The sequence below is a fragment of the Perca flavescens genome, chromosome 15 (genome assembly GCF_004354835.1).
Source record: "Perca flavescens isolate YP-PL-M2 chromosome 15, PFLA_1.0, whole genome shotgun sequence".
NCBI classification, from domain to species: Eukaryota; Metazoa; Chordata; class Actinopteri; order Perciformes; family Percidae; genus Perca; species Perca flavescens.
Genome location: NC_041345.1, coordinates 8,643,939 through 8,665,871, shown reverse-complemented (window position 1 = coordinate 8,665,871; position 21,933 = coordinate 8,643,939). Strand labels below are relative to the sequence as shown.

General features: G+C 36.9%; 3 pseudogenes and 4 gene segments (V, D, J or C); all 7 read right to left on the bottom strand.

Annotated features, from left to right (window-relative positions):
- Positions 1 to 2,281: 2,281 nt before the first annotated feature.
- Positions 2,282 to 2,901, bottom strand: LOC114569137 (Ig heavy chain V region 6.96-like). The segment is given in 2 exon segments: positions 2,282 to 2,653; positions 2,780 to 2,901. Coding segments are annotated over 2 exon segments (363 nt in total).
- Positions 2,902 to 3,513: 612 nt separating this feature from the next.
- On the bottom strand, positions 3,514 to 4,109 carry LOC114569176 (Ig heavy chain V region XIG14-like). The segment is given in 2 exon segments: positions 3,514 to 3,912; positions 4,002 to 4,109. Coding segments are annotated over 2 exon segments (345 nt in total).
- Positions 4,110 to 5,098: 989 nt separating this feature from the next.
- Positions 5,099 to 5,631, bottom strand: LOC114569126 (immunoglobulin heavy variable 3-30-3-like). The segment is given in 2 exon segments: positions 5,099 to 5,425; positions 5,522 to 5,631. Coding segments are annotated over 2 exon segments (361 nt in total).
- Positions 5,632 to 10,422: 4,791 nt separating this feature from the next.
- LOC114569132 (Ig heavy chain V region 6.96-like) lies at positions 10,423 to 10,928 on the bottom strand (annotated as a pseudogene).
- Positions 10,929 to 13,294: 2,366 nt separating this feature from the next.
- On the bottom strand, positions 13,295 to 13,738 carry LOC114569354 (immunoglobulin heavy variable 1-24-like). The segment is given in 2 exon segments: positions 13,295 to 13,599; positions 13,687 to 13,738. Coding segments are annotated over 2 exon segments (348 nt in total).
- A 1,697-nt stretch (positions 13,739 to 15,435) lies between these two features.
- On the bottom strand, positions 15,436 to 15,952 carry LOC114569353 (immunoglobulin heavy variable 3-21-like; annotated as a pseudogene).
- A 4,633-nt stretch (positions 15,953 to 20,585) lies between these two features.
- On the bottom strand, positions 20,586 to 21,075 carry LOC114569155 (Ig heavy chain V region 6.96-like; annotated as a pseudogene).
- Between the last annotated feature and the right edge of the window lie 858 nt (positions 21,076 to 21,933).

Below are 21,933 nucleotides of genomic sequence, written 5' to 3'. Positions count from 1 at the left end.
TTCACGGCAGAGGCTGCAGCCCTCGGGCCCTTCGGGTACCCTGCAACTGCCTCCGGAGTCCTCCGAGATAACATATCCCGGAAGGACTCCTTCTTCAATCGGACGGCTTCCCTGACCACTGGTGTCCACCACGGTGTTCGTGGGTTACCGCCCCTTGAGGCACCTAAGATCCTAAGACCACAGCTCCTCGCCGCAGCTTCAGCAATGGAAACTTTGAACATTGTCCACTCGGGTTCAATGCCCCAGCCTCCACAGGGATGCACGAAAAGCTCCGCCCGGAGGTGTGAGTTGAAAGTCTGTCGGACAGGGGCCTCCTCCAGACGTTCCCAATTTACCCGCACTACACGTTTGGGCTTACCAGGTCTGTCCAGAGTCTTCCCCACCCCTGACCCAACTCACCACCAGATGGTGATCGGTTGACAACTCTGCCCCTCTCTTCACCCGAGTGTCCAAAACATACGGCCTCAGATCAGATGAAACAATTATGAAATCGATCATTGACCTTGGCCTAGGGTGCTCTGGTACCAGGTACACTTATGAGCATCCCTATGTTCGAACATGGTGTTCGTTATAGACAATCCATGACTAGCACAGAAGTCCAACAACAAACAACCACTCTGGTTTAGATCAGGAGGCCGTTCCTCCCAATCACGCCTCTCAGGTGTCTCCATCATTGCCACGTGTGCGTTGAAGTCCCCCAGCATAACAATGGGTCCCCCACTGGAGCCCCATGCAGGACTCCAGTCAAGGTCTCAAGAAGGCCGAATACTCCGAACTCCTGTTTGGTGCATATGCACAAACAACAGTCAGAGTTTTCCCCCACAACCCGCAGGCGTGGGGAGGCGACCCTCTCGTCCACGGGGTAAACTCCAACACAGCGCTCAGCCGGGGGCTTGAGTATCCCCACACCCGCCCGGCGCCTCACACCCTGGGCAACTCCGGAGAAGAAAAAGAGTCCAACCCCTATCCAGGAGTATGGTTCCAGAACCGAGACTGTGCGTGAGGTAAGCCCCACCAGATCTAACCGGTGGCGCTCCACCTCCCGCACCAGTTCCGGCTCCTTCCCCCACAGAGGTGGCGTTCCACGTCCCCAGAGCCAGCGTCTGCCGCCCGGGTCTGGTCCGTCGAGGCCCCTGACCTTCACTGCCACCCATGTGGCATCGCACCCGACCCCAACGGTTCCTCCCACAGGTGGTGGGCCCATGGGCTGGAGATGGGAGCCACGTAGCTTGTTCGGGCTGTGCCCGGCCGGGCTCCGTGGCAAACCCGGCCACCAGGCGCTCGCCCGGCGAGCCGCCCGTCTGGGCCTGGCTCCAGGCAGGGGCCCCGGGCTTCCTCCGGGCAGGGTCACTCCATCTCTACCTTGCTTCTTCATTGGGGTTTTTGAACCATTCTTTGTCTGGCCCCTCACCTGAGACCACTTTGCCTTGGGAGACCCTACCAGGAGCACAAAGCTCCAGACAACACAGCCCTCAGGTTCACAGAGACACACAAACCTCTCCACCACGATAAGGTGATGGTTCACGGAGAAGTTCTAGACTTTCATTTGTGTTAATACACAACAATAATTCCTTAATGACTATATTATTATTATTCTATCTTCAAACATTAATTATCTTTTTTTATATAAAATAGTTATCTCCATACACGATACAAGTAAATTCACTCTAAACAATAACATGAAATGCTGTCATCACTTATCTCCACTTTCAGCTCATTTCTCTTAGAAACAATTTTAAGGAAATTATAGTATATGATGGAAAGAGTGACCTATTCTTATTTAACTATTGATTTTATTACAGAAAAGCATGAATCATTTCAGAGTTTGAGTATCAGTCAATTAAGATCAATGAGAACAGCAGATCTGAGTTTCTCCTTTTAGTAACAGAGGAGAGAGAAACTAGACACTTACTGTCCTCTAGTGATTTTATAAAAGAAACAATAACATTATTTTTCATTCTCATAGATTCCACATCATGTCATTTACAGACATAATTGTGTCTTACTTTGTAGAATTGTAAAGTATTTGTGGATGTTTAATTTCAGCAACCAGATTGTTGGGCTGTCTTTGGACCTTGTATCAATGAGTGATCTTTATTGTGTTTTTAATGTGTTTTCAAGTTTCTGTTTAATGCAGGGAGGATTATTAATTCATCGTAAAAACATATATGAAAATAAAATTACAGAATATAAAACAACTTAACAACATGAAAATAACATAAATGTAACATAATATTTTTAAATACATACATTTTATGAAAAATATTCCAAACTTGTGCACTACCAGCCTGAAAGAATGAGGACTGTAGGATTTTGTACAGCTGCTCAACCAACTCCAGTCACTGTGGCTCTCGAGCACAATAATAAACAGCAGAATCTTCAGTCTTCAGACTGTTCATCTGCAGATACAGCTGCTCTCTGCTGTTGTCTCTGGAGATGGTAAACCGGCCTTGGACTGACTGAGAGTAGTATTTGCTGCTACCACCAGTATCAGTAGTAGCAATCCACTCTAGTCCTTTTCCAGGAGCCTGTCTGATCCAGGCCATCCAGCTGCTACTGAATGACAATCCAGATGTTGTACAGGTCAATTTGTGGGATTCTCCAGGTCTTTTAATCGCTGGTTCAGATTCGGTCAGAGTCTGACCATCAACACCTGTCAAACCAAAAATGATAAACATGTCATGCATTACCTTGGTACAAAGATCAGAGAACATCTTCTTGTGAAATATATCAGTAATACAAATGGGAATGTCAAATCTAGATCAGTGAAAATCTTCACCTGCCCAGCAGAGAGTTAAAAGCAGCAGTCCTGTCCTATAGTCCATCATGTTAAACTGTGTGTCCACTGTTCTCTGTCCTCCTCTCTGCACTCAGATAAGTAGAGGTGGAAGATATCTGAGTTTTGCATTGACTCCTCCTTTTTGATTGAACAGTGTTTTTTGTTCAATCTCTCCTCAAAAAATATTTTCATGTTACAGCTTTCTCCTTAACGTAATTTCTGTTATTCTTACGGTAAGAATAATCTTACTGTATCTTAGAATTCAGATTCTACTTACATTTTTGACGTAATGTCATTATTATCCATGTTTTACTGTTATTCACTCTGTAATATTTGAACACATTTATTTACTTGGCAGATGTTTTTGGTAAATGTAACAAATAATTACAAATAATGTAATAGTGTTACTGTTTATATATCGAAGGTATCAAGATTATTATCATTAGAAAAATGTTTTTTACTTTATTAAATCACCTTGTATGATTGGTTTGAGATCGACAAATCTTATGTCTCCTTTTTTTCAAATTGGGAATTTTGAGTCCTGATAATAAGAACAGGGTTTCATGCATTTGTTCCAGGAAAACTCTGACATCCAACATGTTTCAGTTGTGTGCATTTAACAATGTAAACATGTAATTCAGTTTTTGTTGTGGAAGAAGAGACAATGATCAGTGATTGAAACCTCAAAGTATTTAAAGTCAAGCAAGAGTGCAGGCTGTGTGCTGGTGTTGAAACCATTAGTGGTCTGAGGGCTCCTCCTCTGGTGGCTTCATGTTACAAGTGTTCAGGCTCTGAGGGGTTTTTGTTCAGGTCTACTGATGGTTTGTGTTACTGTGGCTCTCTGGCACAGTAATACACAGCAGTGTCTTCAGGCTGCACATTCTGTCCATTTAGAGTCACTGTCTTGCTGGAAGTCTCTAAGTCGATACTGAACTTGTTCTTCAGTGAATCTTTGTAGCGTGAATCTCCAGTATATTTCCATCCAATCCACTCCAGTCCTTTCCCTGCAGGCTGTCTGATCCAAGCTGTAGCAAAGCTACTAAGAGAATAAGAGACCTGACAGGTGATGGTCAGACGTTGACCTGGCTGCACAGTCACAGAGGCTGGCTGGGTCAACTGTTCACACTTCACACCTGTTAAAAAAGAAAATGTTTTGTAACAAATGATCAAGTTATACTGCAAAAGAAGAACTGTTGACTTTAACAAATCCAGAGAGACTCACATCCAGCTGCCAACAGCAGCAGCAGAGCTCCAGAGAACATGGTTTATGTTGAAACTGACGTGCTGTGAACTCCACTGACAGCCTGATGTGATGTTTTTATAGCTGAGAAACAAGGAAGGTCACTGAGTTTGCATAAAATCAAACATATGAAGCATCAATGTTGGTCTAACTGGAGTCAATAGAAGAGTTTGTTCAGTGTTATTATATCTGCAGAGTGAAAATATGCGTGTCATTTTTTATTTCTTCATATCTAGGTACAGATATCTTTACTACATTAAACTATCAATATTGTCTCAACTTATTTTCTAGACTTTTATTTGTTAATACACAACAATAATTCCTTAATGACTATATTATTATTTTATCTTCAAACATTAATAATCTTTTTTATATGAAATATATCCATACACGATACAAGTAAATTCACTCTAAACTATAATATTAAATACTGTCATCACTCATCTCCACTTTCAGCTGTTTTCTCTTAGAAATAATTTTAATGAAATTACAGTATGTGATGGAAAGAGTGACATTCTTATTTACCTATTGATTTTATTACAGAGCAATATGAATCATTTTAGAGTTTGAGTATCAGTCAGTTAAGATCAATGAGAACAGCAGATCTGAGTTTCTCCTTTTAGTAACAGAGGAGAGAGAAACTAGACACTGACTGTCCTCTAGTGATTTTATAAAAGAAACAGTAACATTACTTTTTAACTCCCATATTATGACTTGCTTTATTTTCCACTTTATTTACTGAGAGTATTGTGTCTTACTTTGTATAAATGTAAAGTATTTGTAGAAGTTTAATTTCAGCAACCAGAGTGTTGGGCTGTCTTTGGATCTTGTATCAATGACTGATATCTTTTCTGTTTTTAATGTGTTTTCAGGAATGTGTATAATGCAGGGAAGATTATTACTTTATTTTAAAAAAAACATTTCAAGTAAATCACAGCATACAAAACAAATGAACAACCTCAAAACAACAAAAGCTAATATAAAAATAAATAAATAAATAAATACATGTTATGAAAAATACTTCATGCTTGGGCTCTACCAGCCTGAAAGAATGAGTACTGTAGGATTTTGTACAGCTGCTCAACCAACTCCAGTCACTGTGGGTCTCGAGCACAATAATAAACAGCAGAATCTTCAGTCTTCAGACTGTTCATCTGCAGATACAGCTGCTGTCTGCTGTTGTCTCTGGAGACGGTAAACCGGCCTTGGACTGACTGAGAGTAGTAGTTGCTACTACCAGTAGTATCAGCAGCAATCCCACTCCAGTCCTTTTCCAGGAGCCTGTCTGATCCAGTGTATCCAGTGGCTACTAAGTGTGAATCCAGATGTTGTACAGGTCAATCTGTGGGATTCTCCAGGTCTTTTAATCGCTGGTTCAGATTCTGTCAGAGTCTGACCATCAACACCTGTCAAACCAAAAAAGATAAACATGTCATGCATTACCTTGGTACAAAGATCAGAGAAAATGTGAATGTCAAATCAAGATCAGTGAAAATCTTCACCTGCCCAGCAGAGAGTTAAAAGCAGCAGTCCTGTCCTATAGTCCATCATGTTAAACTGTGTGTCCACTGTTCTCTGTCCTCCTCTCTGCACTCAGATAAGTAGAGGTGAAGATATCTGAGTTTTGCATTGACTCCTCCTTTTTTGGCTTTCTCCTAACTGTATTTTGTGATTTCACAAATCACCTCACTGTATCTCTTACCATTTTGACTTTTTTTCACATTTTTAACCTGATGTTACCTAATCCTTTATATTTATTTATTTTTTCTTTGTAACATTTGAATGTATTCATTTACTCTGACTTTTGTCCAATGCAAAGTACAAATAATGGAATAATGTTACTGTTGAATAACAGTTAACATTTAACAGTTAACAGTTATTAATAATATTTTCATTCACAAAATTGCTTTCAGTTCATGTAGTAGGTAAATCCCCTTGTCTGCTTGAGATAGGTAAACAACATCTCATGTCTTGATCAAATTGCTGTTTTTCATGTGAATAAAGCTTATGTACAATATTATTAGATCAAACATCGATTTTTAAACTACTAAAATTCAGAGCACAAAATTCAACTTTTGACGAAAATTCAGCTGCATTTCTACATAATCAATAAAATAAGGTAAATTAATGTTAAACAATTTCTAAAAGTCTAATTCAGTCTGTCTTGTGGGAGTACAGACAATGATGTTTCAGTGATTGAAACCTCCAAGTACTTAAACTAGGGCTGTCAAAATTAACGCCATAATAAAGAGTTAATGCAAATGTTTTTAACACCACTAATAAAGAGTTAATGCATGCATGTTTTGTGATTTGGTCCTCACTTTTAAATTTGGGAAACCAGGAAGTTTACAGTAATGTTGTGGGTGGCTTAATGCAACAAGCCTGAGCATGGATAAAGAAAAGAGTTTTGAATGGCAAGTTCAGTTTCAAAGCCCTTCCAGATGGTTCTCTTGACAAGACTAGGGGTAGTGGTGGAATTGTGGAAATTGGTTCTCTGACAAAAACATTTTAGATTGTTACTGTAACAGTGAGCTGGTGTTGAAACCATTAGTGGTCTGAGGGCTCCTCCTCTGGTGGCTTCATGTTACAAGTGTTCAGGCTCTGAGGGGTTTTTGTTCAGGTCTACTGATGAGTCACTGGGAGAGTCTTAATTCGATACTGAACTTGTTCTTCAGTGAATCTTTGTAGTTTGGTGGATGCAACACCACCATGTACAATCACTCCAGTCCTTTCCCTGCATGCTGTCTGATCCAAGCTGTGTAGTAGCTGCTACCTGAATTTATTTTTTCATATATTTGGTTACTGACTGTATTTGGTGCAAACATAAATCCATTGACAGCAGCCAGAATCATGTGAATAGTAATATATTTTGCAGCTTTTAATAAAAGACTTTTAATGGTTTCAGTGTTTGCAGATGTTTAAAGAAACAGACATACAGAGAAACTTGGAGCCTTTAAGAGGAAAACAGCTGCTCAGGAACTGAAACGTGACAAAATGAAAAAAACTAAATCCTTGAAAAAAGATGAAAACAATTGTAGTTCTTCCATTTACACGTTACTCTTCTGTAATAAACAACATATTTTACCTTCATAAGTGTGTGGTTATATCAGAAATAAAATCATATATCAAATGTCATGCAGAATGATTTTTACTTGTTTTTGATTCAGTGCAATTTTAAAAGCCCAGTCATATGACAATCATAAGAAATGTCTGTGTTGTCTCATTTTAAATGACTTTACCTTAGGACATCAGTCATGTGAGACAGTGCAGAGTTTATCAACAAGGGATCTTTAGGAAAGACAAGAAATGTTTCTTACTGTTTAATGTTCAGTAATAATTTTCTCAGGAAAGATCATTGTGATGTTATTACCAACAAGTGATCCTTATAAGTAAAATATTATCTAAAAATTATATCTAATCTAAAATTTATGGAAAAATAATATTAGTAGTCATATTAAAAATATTGTCTATAAAATATATGATACAAATATTACATTCTTATGTCATCATCATTATTTGGCTTCATCAGAACAGTAAGAATACTGTAGGATTTTGTACAGCTGCTCAACCAACTCCAGTCACTGTGGGTCTCGAGCACAATAATAAACAGCAGAATCTTCAGTCTTCAGACTGTTCATCTGCAGATACAGCTGCTCTCTGCTGTTGTCTCTGGAGATGGTAAACCGGCCTTGGACTGACTGAGAGTAGTAGATGTTGCTACTGGTATGAGTGATAGTAGCAACCCACTCCAGTCCTTTTCCAGGAGCCTGTCTGATCCAGGCCATCCAGTAGCTACTGAATGACAATCCAGATGTTGTACAGGTCAATCTGTGAGATTCTCCAGGTCTTTTAATGGCTGGTTCAGATTCTGTCAGAGTCTGACCATCAACACCTGTCAAGATATAAAAAACATCACATGAATTTACCTTGGTACACAATACAAATCTAATCTTTAATTAAATATGTCAGTAAAAAAATTCACCTATCAAATCAACATCAAAAAAGCAACAGTCCTTATTTGTATAGTCCATCATTTTAAACAGGGCCATTGTTCTGTCCTACCTAAAACATTAAAGATAAGTTAGAAGACAATTAAAAACAATTTTTGCATTAATAAACAAATTTAAAAACATTAACAGACAAGAATAAAATTGATAGTGCAGTATAAGAATAAAGTTACAATGCAGTATAAGAAATTAAAGTTAATAAAATAGATTATTTAAAGAAAAGCAACATCAAAATATAGGTCTTTAGCTTAGATTTAAAAGAACTGAGAGTTGCATCATTAGGACCTACAGGTTTCTATATCTGTTCCAAAGTGTGGAATTAAAAACTGAACATTTAGTGCTTTTCCCCTGTTTTGTTCTGACTCTGGGGACAACAAGTAGACCTGTCTCAGACCACCTGAGAGGTCTGGTTTGGTTTTTAATGTATAGCAATCAGAAATGTCTTTTGGCCCTAAACCGTTTAGTGATTTATAAACCAGTAAAAGTATTTTGAAATCAATTCTTTTGAGGCACTGGAAGCCAGTGTAGAGACTTCAGTACTGGAGTGATGTGATCCACTTTCTTGGTTTTAGTGAGGACTCGAAAAGCAGAAGATTCAGCTGCAGCTGTCTGAGTGATTTTTAGGGAGACCTGTAAAGACACCGTTACATTAGTTTTTTCTACTGAAGATAAAAGCATGGACAAGTTTTTTTTCTACAGATCCTGCTGAGACAAAAGCCCTTTAACCCTTGATATATTTTTAAGGTGATAATAGGCCCATTTTTTAATTATGTTAATGTGGCTTTTAAAAAATTCAGGTCTGAGTCCATGACTACACCAAGATTTCTGGCTTTGTCTGTTGTTTTTAACATTGTCGTTTGAAGCTGAGCGCTTGACTTTCAATCGTTCCTTTTAATTTTCCAAAAACGACCACCTCAGTGAAAATCTTCACCTGCCCAACAGAGAGTTAAAAGCAAAAGTCCTGTCCTATAGTCCATCATGTTAAACTGTGTGTCCACTGTTCTCTGTCCTCCTCTCTGCACTCAGATAAGTAGAGGTGAAGATATCTGAGTTTTGCATCGACTCCTCCTCACAGGGAGGAAACATCTGGACTGGAATCTATAATCTTCTTTGATGAAACTAGAATAGATTTTTATTGACTAGGAGTTGTCCATATTAGTTTGCCCATTTTAAATGCTATTTTATAAATGAGTAACTAGGTTATCAACTTTACAATAATTTAAGCATACTTTGTCATCTGATTCATTGAAGGAGTGGTGCCCAGCACACCTGGATGTGGCATTTTGAAGGTTTATGGTCATTTCATGGCAGAAATGTTTGTAACAGATTATCATGCGGAGGAGAACATCAATATTTGGAGCATTAGGGGCTGAAAATAAAACATACTGCTTCACTTCCCTGTCTTTTGTTCCTGTATATGGACATCACTGGGATAAGTGTTAAAGCCAGTGCTTGTCTGCCCTCTAGAGTTTTAAAACAGGAATTGTAGCTACTTTTAAACAGAAATATTACTCACTTGTGACACCCAAACATTTTTTTGTTTTTGAAGCCCTGTTCTTGTTCCCTTGTCACTACCCGATGTGGGTCAAGTGCAGATGTGTCCTATAGTCCATCATGTTAAACTTTGTGACAATGTTCTCTGACATCTCCTCTTTAAACTTTAAACTTTAAACTTTAAACTTTAAATGATGTTCAGTATGTTTTCCTGCAGTTTTTGGAGTCTTGTGGACTAAACATACATAAGGGTTCATGGGAGTGGGGTCCATAACAGGTTGTTTTCTCTATACAAATTGTACCTGCTGCCTCCTAATTTGTCTGAAATCTTTCTTTAGCCGCTTTATGTACCCAGAGACAACATGTACAAGAAGAATTTATCGATTTAACACTTTATTTTCAATAGAGCTTTGAGCTACTGAGGGTCATTGAGGTGTTACTGGCATTGGGGCAAAAATAAGCCAGTCATACAACAATCATTACTCAAATGTCTGTGTTGTCTCATTTTGAATAACCTTGACCTGAGGACATCAGTCATGACAGACAGTGCAGAGTTTATCAGCCCAGGGAGGAGACAAGAAATGTTTCTTACTGCAGGAGTTGAGGTAGTTTACTTTAAGCAACCAGATCGTTGTGATTTTTTTACCAACAAGTGATCTTTATTGTGTTTTTGTGTGTTTAATGTTCAGTAATAATATTTCTCAGGATAATGGGACATTATATAATGAAGAGACAATGGTTCATTTGTTATCTAAACATGATATTTAATGTAAAATTTAAAGGGAAAAAGTAGGCTATTAAAAATATAATGTATAAAATATATGATAGAAATATTACATTAATATAACACCTTCATTATTTGGCTTTATCAGCCCAGTAAAAATACTGTAGGATTTTGTACAGCTGCTCAACCAACTCCAGTCACTGTGGCTCTCGAGCACAATAATAAACAGCAGAATCTTCAGTCTTCAGACTGTTCATCTGCAGATACAGCTGCTCTCTGCTGTTGTCTCTGGAGACGGTAAACCGGCCTTGGACTGACTGAGAGTAGTACATGTTGCTACTAGTATGAGTGATAGCAGCAATCCACTCCAGTCCTTTTCCAGGAGCCTGTCTGATCCAGGCCATATAGTAGCTACTGAATGACAATCCAGATGTTGTACAGGTCAATCTGTGGGATTCTCCAGGTCTTTTAATCGCTGGTTCAGATTCTGTCAGAGTCTGACCATCAACACCTTTTGTAAAAAACGATAAGCATGTCAACATTACCTTGGTTTACAGATCAGAGAAAATCTTTGTGTGAAATATGTCAGTAATACAAATGGGAATGTCAAATCGAGAGCAGTGAAAATCTTCACCTGCCCAGCAGAGAGTTAAAAATAAGCAGTCCTGTCCTATAGTCCATCATGTTAAACTGTGTGTCCACTGTTCTCTGTCCTCCTCTCTGCACTCAGATAAGTAGAGGTGAAGATATCTGAGTTTTTCAGTGACTCCTCCTCACAGGAGGAAACATCTGGACTGGAATCTATAATCTTCTTTGATGAAACTAGAATAGAGTTTTTGCATTGAACTCAATCCTTTTCTGACTTTCTCCTAACTGTATTTTGTGTTTTCACAAATCATCTCACCATATCTCTTACCATTTTGACTTTTATATAAACATTTTTAACCTGATGTTACCTAATCCTTTATTTTAATTTGTTTTTACTTTAAATTTTACTTTGTAACATTTGAATGTGTTCATTTACTCTCACTTTTGTCCAATGCAAAGTACAAATAATGAAATAATGTTACAGTTCATAAATAAAAGTTAATATTAATACTTTTAAAAACAAACTATTGTTTTGAGAATTACATTTTTTTCATCAGGATTATTGTTTTTGGGCTTCAGTCAAAACATTGATTTCAGTTCATGTAAACAGGTAAATCATCTTGTTGGCTTTTTATAGGTAAACAACATCTCATGTCTCCTAAAGTTATTTTTGGATCAAATTGACAAATTCTACATTTATTATAAATCTTATGTACAATATTATTAAACCAAACATCGATTTTAAAAACTAAAATAAAATTCAGAGCAGAAAATTCAACTTTTGAAGAAAATTCTGCTGTATTTCTACATAATCACTTAAATCAGGTAAATTAATGTTAAAAGATTTCTAAAGTCTAATTCAGTCTGTCTTGTGGGAGAACAGACAATGATGTATCAGTGATTGAGACCTCCAAATATTTCAACTAGGGCTGTCAAAATTAACACCATAATAAAGAGTTAACGCAAAAAAAGTTTTTAACACCACTAGTTGTTTTTTCTATGTAGGATTAATGCATAGTTTTTGTGATTTGGGCCTAATTCCGCTTGTTTTCTTTTGGGAAACCAGGAAATGATGTACAGTAATGTTGTGGGTGGCTAGCAGAAACAAGCCTTGAGCAGTAATGGATAAAGAAATTAGTTTTGAATGGCAAGTTCAGTTTCAAAGCCCTTCCAGATGGTTATCTTGACAAGACTAGGGGTAGTGGTGGAATTGTGGAAATTGGTTCTCTGACAAACACATTTTAGATTGTCTGCAGTAATTGATGTTGAACTGAAGCTTACAAGGGTGAATGAGAACAGAAGAAATCAAAACTTTTGACTTGTTTTGACATGTTGAGTTTTTGTACAGCGTTGCTCAACCTGTGTCACTGTGGCTCTCGAGCACAATAATAAACAGCAGAATCTTCAGTCTTCAGACTGTTCATCTGCAGATACACCTGCTGTCTGCTGTTGTCTCTGGAGACGGTAAACCGGCCTTGGACTGACTGAGAGTAGCAGATGTAGCTGCTTCTGCTGATGTAAGCGATCCATTCCAGTCCTTTTCCAGCAGCCTGTCTGATCCAAGCGCTATCAATATTATCACCAAACCCAGAATATGTACAGGTCACTCTGTGGGATTCTCCAGGTCTTTTAACCACTGATTCAAGTTTTCTGGTGTCATGATCCATGACACCAGATGATCCATGATGTCTGAGAAAAGATAAAACAGCAAAAAGCAGGAGAACTCACAGGGCAGAGATAGAGCAACCAGCAGAAGAGTGAGTGTGTTCATCATCCTGAGGCTGGAGATGTGACATCTGATGCTCCACAAAGTACAAGAGCAGTCAGCAGGACAGAAGTACACTGCACAGACTCAAGATTTGCATCAGAACATAATGGGGAGGGAGTGGCTCCTAAACCAGCACTCTGTGTAATTTGTACAATAATAAATATATTTGTAGAATTTATTATTCTTTCATTTTTTTATTATAATTGCTTTTCCTTCTATGCTATATACAATATCACATCCAGAAACATGATCACTTTTTTGTAGTGTTTTATCATATAACCAAAAAGTAAAAAAAATTAAGGATTATCTGTAAGGTTTACGTTAAATGAACTCACAAATGAATGATGTAATGTAAAATGTATGGTTGAGTCAGATGGGTGCTGGGTATTTTTTTATTCCACTGTTGGTGGTTTGCATCACTGTAGAGCTATTTTTTAGGAAAGAACTTATATATATTATAATATATTGAATTTATTTTCTAATTTCAATAATCTTTTTACAAATGCAGGCTCTGAGTCATGATAAACTGTCCCAACATGCTGACAAATACAGTTTTTTATTGATGACATATCTTTAATTATAAATTGTCGATCATTCAGTGGAACATGTGTTTTCACAGCCCTGACATGCTTCAATGCTTCTCACACAGAGATCAGTGTTATTCAGTTGTTGTACAGCTTAGTAGTGTTGTGTGTCACTGTGGCTCTCGTGCACAATAATAAACTGCAGAGTCTTCTTGTTTCAGACTCTTAACCTCTAAGTGCACACGATTTTGAGAAGTGTCCTTGGTGATGGAAAACTGGCCTTGGACACTTTGGGCAAATATTGTGCCAGTTCCGCTATCGATGCGTCCGATCCATTCCAGTCCTTTCCCTGGTTTCTGACGAATCCAGTGCAGCCAAGCTAGAGACAGTCCGTCCACCTTACAGGACAGAGTGACAGGTTGTCCAGCTCTGCTCACCACTGGCTCTGAGGAGGTGAGGGACTGGCCCTGAGCAGCTGGAAGAGACAGAGTTTAGATTACAGGAGCCAGCCGACATCCAAAGCTCCTTTTCTCCTCCTTCGCTCAACACCGACTTCACTCACCTGAAATGAGAGCCAAGAGGAGGACACTCTGTACAACTGTCATGGTGGGAACTTGACTCAGTCTTCAACTGCAGAGGCTGTTATGGGGATTATATATTGTGTTGACAGAATGGGTGGGAATGGGTGGGGATTATGCTTCAGTGTGAAAAGGACATTTTAGCAGTGGAAGATACAGAGAGAGAGAGAGAGAGAGGTTTTTTTTCGAAACAGACTGAGATACATTAAATATGTTCATTGGTTCTTTTTTATTTTCAGTGTGTTTGGACAGTTTTTCAACTGTGTGCATTTCTAAGAGGGTAAGATTGTGTGGTGTGTAGTTCAATGTATACAGTACAAGCTGTAATGTCAGTCTAAGACGTTAATTTAAAAGGTTATTGTTCACCTAAGTGAGGTGGATTACTGCTAATAGAGAAAACAATGTGACAAAGACAAAGTTTAGCCAAGGAAGGAAGTAAAAGTTTGCCTTATTGCAGTATTACTACAGTATCCATTCAGCTTCCAACCCAATGACTTACATACACAAGAATAAACAGCAGCTCCTTCGGTCTTCTAACTGTTTATATTGAAATTGATTTAAAATGATGAAATGGAGAACTATACAACTAAATGAATACATTAAGAATCAGTCACTGCTGATCCATAACCTAAATGTTGTATTTTTGTTGGGATGAAGCAAGCTCTCAAAGGGTCGGAGTATAAAATTGTAGTTTTGAGTGGCAGTCAGTTAAAATCAAAGAGATAAGCAGAACTAAGTGTTTCCATATAGAGGACAGAGAAACTTGAGACTGAAGCATTCTAGGGTTTTTATGAAAGAAAATGTAACATTATTTGTCACTCCTGCTTTAGATGCCACATGGCTGAAATGTGTATGTAGTATTTATTTTATTCATAACTGGACAAGGATTGTTTTGCTGTCTTTGGCTGTTTTGTAAGGAAGTGATAATTGATAGATAGAATAGAAATGATAGATAGATAGATAGATAGATTTAGATAAATAGATAGATTGATAGATAGATAGATAGATTCTATAGATACTTTATTCATCCCCTGGGAAACAAAAGGCAAAGTGGCTTATGTCAACCATAAAATTAAAACACAAACAAATATCAGTATATCTTCACCTGCCTGCGAGGATTAAAACCCCTCTATAAGTCCATATACATATCAAGGGGCTATCCTTTAAATGAATTCAATAAATTGAAATTAAGGTAAGATATTTTTTTTATGTATATAAAGGTTATTGTTGGTGGTTAATAATGTATATATTTTTTTAGGGCACATTTTTATGATTTTATTAAAAACCAACATGTATTCTAAAACATTGTATTTTTTTTCTAAGAATATATCTATAAGATGTTTAATCTGGTATCAAGACAAGAAATCATTTCTTACTGCAGGAGTTGAAGTAGTTTAATTTAAACAACCAGATCGTTGTGATGTTTTTGTTTTTAGCATCTTTTGACAACAAGTTTATCTTAAATGTGTTTGTGTGTGTTTAATGTTGAGTAATAATATTTCTCAGAAAGCAGGACGTTAAATAATGAAGAGACAAAGGGAAATTTATTATGAAAATGATACATAATGTAAAAATTTAGGGGAAAAAATTAGTTTAAAATTAGGAATATTAAAAATATATGATATAAAATATATGATATAAATAATACATTCATATATCATCTTCATTATTTGGCTTCATCAGCCCAGTAAGAATACTGTGGAGATTTTGTACAGCTGCTCAACCAACTCCAGTCACTGTGGGTATCGAGCACAATAATAAACAGCAGAATCTTCAGTCTTCAGACTGTTCATCTGCAGATACAGCTGCTCTCTGCTGTCATCTCTGGAGATGTAAAAACGGCCTTGGACTGACTGAGAGTAGTAGATGCTAGTACTGTAGATACTCCCAATCCACTCCAGTCCTTTTCCAGGAGCCTGTCTGATCCAGGCCATCCAGTAGCTACTGAATGTGAATCCAGATGTTGTACAGGTCAATCTGTGGGATTCTCCAGGTCTTTTAACCGCTGGTTCAGATTCTGTCAGAGTCTGACCATCAACACCTGTCAAGATATAAAACACATCCACATAAATTTTGTTGTTAAATAATTCAGAACTATGTTTAATAACTATCAGTGAAAATCTTCACCTGCCCAGCAGAGAGTTAACAAACAGCAGTCCTGTCCTATAGTCCATCATGTTAAACTGTGTGTCCACTGTTCTCTGTCCTCCTCTCTGCACTCAGATAAGTAGAGGTGGAAGATATCTGAGTTTTGCATTGACTCCTCCTCACAGGGAGGAAACATCTGGACTGGAATCTAAAATCTTCTTTGATGAAACTAGAATACGTTTTTATTGACTAAGAAGTGTCCACATTAGTTATAAATGCTATTTTAAAATGAGTAACTAGGTTATCAACTTTACCACAACAACAATAAAAATAAATATAATTCATATCATCTGATTGACTAAGCAGTGGTGCCCATCACACCTGGATGTGGCATTTTGATGGTTTATGGTCATTTCATGGCAGAAAGTTTGTAACAGATTATCATTCGGAGGAAACATCTATATCTGGAGCATTTTAAAATGAAAACATTTAAATAAAAACAATCTGCTTTACTTCCCTGTCAGGTTCCTGTATAACTCCATAACACATTCATAAGTGTTAAAGCCAGTCCTTGTCTGCCCTCTAGAGTTTCAAAACAGGAATGGTAGCTACTTTTACTATCTTCCACTATCTTTAATGTGACTATTATTTCCACTGTTCAACACACCCCAACCGTTCAGACACCGCCTTAAAGAGTCTGGGTCTGCCGAGGTTTCTTCCTAAAATAACCAGAGTTTTTCCTGGTCAGAGACTGCTTTTCCATAGCTATTGCTAATGCTTGCTCTTGAGGGAATTACTGTGATTGTTGGGGCTTTGTAAATTATAGAGTATGGTCCATCATTCATCTATCTGTAAAGTGTCTCTAGATAACTCTGTTATGATTTGAAACTATAAATAAAATTGAATTGAATTGAAATTGAATTTTTGTGAAACCCAAAGAAAGGTTTGTTAGTGAAGATCTGTGCTTTTTCCATGCTTACCTTCCTTCCACCCAATGCATGATGGGATACTCTCAAGCACCAACATGACAGTGAATGAAAAGCAGAAGATGCATTGTTGTAACTGATGATTAGAGGACTAGAATTACTAAAAATACTTTATTTTTACTGTCATTACAGCTCAGAATGTTATTTTTTACCTTTTATATATTTGAAAACAAAACAAATGTATTTCCATTTATATCACTGACTAATCTATTTTTGACAAAAATCATTCCACCCATCATTTGTTTCTAACTTATTTTCATACATTACATTCATTTTTGCACCTTAAGAAAAGGTTGAACTTAATTCTGAAGCATCAAAAGGTGTGAATATTTACTATCAACTTGTTTGGTTAACCTTCAAAGATTAAGAATGTGAGACAGTTGTACTCTATAAGTCCAGTAAGAATGAGCACAAACAACTCCAAAAGACTCTGGCTTTGAGGACAATAACAAACAGCAACTTTAGCCTTCAGACTTTTCCGATCCATTCTTTCATAATAGGAAGAGTTTTTTGCTGAATCTGTATACAGACATACAGTATTAAAACAAGTCAGTCAGATTAGTCATGTCAAATGGCAACAAGGTTTTGCTTTTTAAATATCTACATTGCTTCCTTTTTTGGCTGGAAAAATTTAATTCCAGGATTTTGTGTAAATTTGGTATGAATAAGAAAATCATTTCAGAAAAAAAAAACTTGTTTACAATCGGAAAATCATGTGGAAGCTTTTTAATTTTAAATGTTACCAAAATGTTGATTTTTGCATGATCTTCATGCATGTACATGAAGTTTCACAGTTTCACCACACTAATAAATAGAACTTACAGTTTGGCAAAAAAACTGATACTGAGTTACGTTCACAGTGGTGATATTAAATAGAGGAATATTTTTGTATGACTTTCAGAACGTTTCACTGTGTCTCTCCTGCACAGTTAAATACACTGCTGTGTCCTCGGATTCAGACTGTTCATCTGCAGATAGACTTTACAGCTGGAGTCATCTCTGAGATGGTGAATCTCCCCTGGACTGACTTTAGTAATAGATACAGAACTAAATTTGTCATTATATAGATTCCACATCATATCTTTTACAGACCTGTCTTATCCAGTTCATTGTAGAAATGTGAAAGTAAATCCAGATGTTGTACAGGTCAATCTGTGAGATTCTCCAGGTCTTTTAATCGCTGGTTCAGATTCTTTTTATTGTTCAGAGTCTGACCATCAACACCTTTCAAACAAAAATGAAAAACATCAAGTGAAATAAGCTAATGAAACCAAATAAAAATAAAAATTAAGATCAGTGAAAATCTTCACCTGCCCAGCAAAAAGTTAACATTAAATGTCCTGTCCTATAGTCCATCATGTTAAACTGTGTGTCCACTGTTCTCTTCCCCTCTCTGCCTCAGATAAGTAGAGGTGAAGATATCTGAGTTTTGTATTGACTCCTTTTTTGCTTTCTCCTAGCTGTATTTTGGTTTTAAGCAAGAATCATCTCACCAGAATCTCATTTTCACTTTGTTTCATTTTCAACCTGACTTTTTTCTGCTGTAAGTCACTTTGAGACATTTGAACATTCCATTATGACTAATGTAATATGAATAATATAAATTGGTTTAAGTTTATGTATAAGGTAAATCCACCTCATCGGCTTTCCATTGGAAACAACATCTCATGTCTCCTAAAGTCATTTTTGATCATATAGCTGTTTTTCATGTAAATAAAGATTATGTACAATAATATTTAACCAAACATCGATTTTTCACTAGTAAAATTCAGAGGAAAAATTCAACTTTTGAAGAAATTCTGTTGCATTTATTTTTAATTATTTAAATAAGGTAAATTATTGTTAAACGATTTCAAAGTCTAATTCAGTCTGTCTTGTGGGATTACAGACAATGTATCAGTGATTGAAACCTCCAAATATTTAAACTAGGGCTGTCAAAATTAACACCATAATAAAGATCAGAGAAAATCTTTAACACCAATTGTTGCTTTAGAAATGGGAATAATGTACGCAAGATCAGTGAAAATTTCACCTGCCCAGCAGAGAGTTAAAAGCAGGGAGTCCTGTCCTGATGTCCATCATGTTAAACTGGGTGTCCACTGTTCTCTGTCTTGATCTCTGCAATGGATAAAGAAAAGAGTTTTGAATATCAAGTTTTGTTTCAAAGCCCTTCCTTTTGGTTCTCCTGACAAGACTTTGGGTAGTGGTGGAATTGTGGAAATTGGTTCTCTGACAAACACATTTTTAGATTGTTGACCAAAAGAAATTTTTATTTATTTTTATAAAGTCACATTTTGAGGATTCAATCATTCTTTACCCTCACTTTTGTCCCATTTAAAAAAAAAATAATGGAATAATGTTTCATCCTTCATGAATAGTGAGCTTATTAAAACCATTTTGGTCTGAAATGATGTCCTCTGGTGGCTTCAAATTACAATTTTCATTTGAATAAAGGGTTTTTACAAGGTTACTGATGGTTTGTGTTACTGTGGCTTTTTAAACTAGTAAAACACAGCAGTGTCTTCAGGCTACTTTTGAAGAAAATTAGAGTCACTGTTTCTGGAAGAATCCAAGCTGAAACTGAAATTAATCTTCAACAATTTATAAAAATCCAATTCCCTCTGTCTTGTGGGATAACCGTTTCTGTATCAAGCATTGAAACCTCCAAGTATCCAAACTAGGCTTCTCCTGAGGTTGTCTTGAAACCATTAGTGGTCTGAGGGCTCCTCCTCTGGTGGCTTCATGTTACAAGTGTTCAGGTTCTGAGGGGTTTTTGTTCAGGTCTACTGATGAGTCACTGGGAGAGTCTTAATTCGATACTGAACTTGTTCTTCAGTGAATCTTTGTAGTTTGGTGGATGTAACACCACCATGTACAATCACTCCAGTCCTTTCCCCCTGCATGCTGTCTGATCCAAGCTGTGTAGTAGCTGCTACCTGCATTTATTTTTTCATATATTTGCTTACTGACTGTATTTGGTGCAAACATAAAAACATTGACAGCAGCCAGAATCATGTGAATAGTAATATATTTTGCAGCTTTTAATAAAAGACTTTTAATGGTTTCAGTGTTTGCAGATGTTTAAAGAAACAGACATACAGAGAAACTTGGAGCCTTTTAGAGGAAAACAGCTGCTCAGGAACTGAAACGTGACAAAATGCAAAAAAACTAAATCCTTTAACAAAGATGAAAACTATTGTAGTTCATCCATTTACAAGTTACTCTTCTGTAATAAACAACATATTTTACCTTCATAAGTGTGTGGTTATGTCAGAAATAAAATCATATATCAAATATCATGCAGAATGATTTTAACTTTTTTTATTCAGAATTCTTAAAAGCCAGTCATACAACAATCATACTCAAATGTCTGTGTTGTCTCATTTTGAATGACTTGACCTGAGGACATTAGTCATGTGAGACAGTGCAGAGTTTATCAGCCCAGGAGGATGAGGAAAGACAAGAAATGTTTCTTACTGCAGGAGTTGAAGTAGTTTACTTTAAGCAACCAGATCGTTGTGATGTGTTTTTGGCACTTTTACCAACAAGTGATCTTTATTGTTTTTGTGTTTTAATGTTGAGTAATAATATTTCATCTCAAATGGGACATTATATAATGAAGAGACAAAGGGTAATTTGTTATCTAAAAATTATATTTAATGTAAAATTTAGTGTTGAAAAAAAAGTAGTAATATTAAAAAATATAATGTATAAAATATATGATATAAATATTACATTTATATCATCTTCATTATTTGGCTTCATCAGCCCAGTAAGAATACTGTAGGATTTTGTACAGCTGCTCAACCAACTCCAGTCACTGTGGGTCTCGAGCACAATAATAAACAGCAGAATCTTCAGTCTTCAGACTGTTCATCTGCAGATACAGCTGCTCTCTGCTGTTGTCTCTGGAGACAGTAAACCGCCTTGGACTGACTGAGAGTAGTAGATGCTACTACTGTGATCACTAGTAATCCACTCCAGTCCTTTTCCAGGAGCCTGTCTGATCCAGGCCATATAGTAGCCACTGAATGTTAATCCAGATGCTGTACAGGTCAATCTGTGGGATTCTCCAGGTCTTCTAATCACTGGTTCAGATTCTGTCAGAGTCTGACCATCAACACCTGTCAAGATATAAAAAAAATCACATGAATTTAGTTGTTACACTAAATAAAACTATGTTAAATTAAGATCAATTGAAAATCTTCACCTGCCCAGCAGAGAGTTAAAAGCAGCAGTCCTGTCCTATAGTCCATCATGTTAAACTGTGTGTCCACTGTTCTCTGTCCTCCTCTCTGCACTCAGATAAGTAGAGGTGGAAGATGTCTGAGTTTTGCATTGACTCCTCCTTTTGATTGAACTGTGTTTTTGTTCAATCTCTCCTCAAAAACATATTTTCATGTTACAGCTTTCTCCTTAACGTAATTTCTGTTATTCTTACGGGTAAGAATAATTTTACTGTATTTTAGAATTCAAATTCTACTTACATTTTTAACGTAATGTCATTATTATCCATGTTTTACTGTTATCCACTCTGTAATATTTGAACACATGTATTTACTTGGCAGATGTTTTTTTGTTAAATGCAACAAATAATTACAAATAATGTAATAGTGTTACTGTTTATATATAAATGATATCAAGGTCATTATCATTAGAAAATGTGTTTTCGTTCATTAAATCACCTTGTATGCTTGGTTTGAGATCGACAAACATTATCTTACGTGTCCTTTTTTTTTTTACAAATTTGAAATTTTGACTCCTGGTAATAAGAAAAGGGTTTCATGCATTTGTTCCAGGAAAACTCTGATATCCAACACGTTTCAGTTGTGTGCATTTAACAATGTAAACATGTAATTCAGTTTTTGTTGTGGTAGAAAAGACAATGATCAGTGATTGAAACCCCAAAGTATTTAAAGTCAAGCAAGAGTGCAGGCTGTGTGCTGGTGTTGAAACCATTAGTGGTCTGAGGGCTCCTCCTCTGGTGGCTTCATGTTACAAGTGTTCAGGCTCTGAGGGTTTTTGTTCAGGTCTACTGATGGTTTGTGTTACTGTGGCTCTCTGGCACAGTAATACACAGCAGTGTCTTCAGGCTGCACATTCTGTCCATTTAGAGTCACTGTCTTGCTGGAAGAGTCCAAGCTGATACTGAACTTG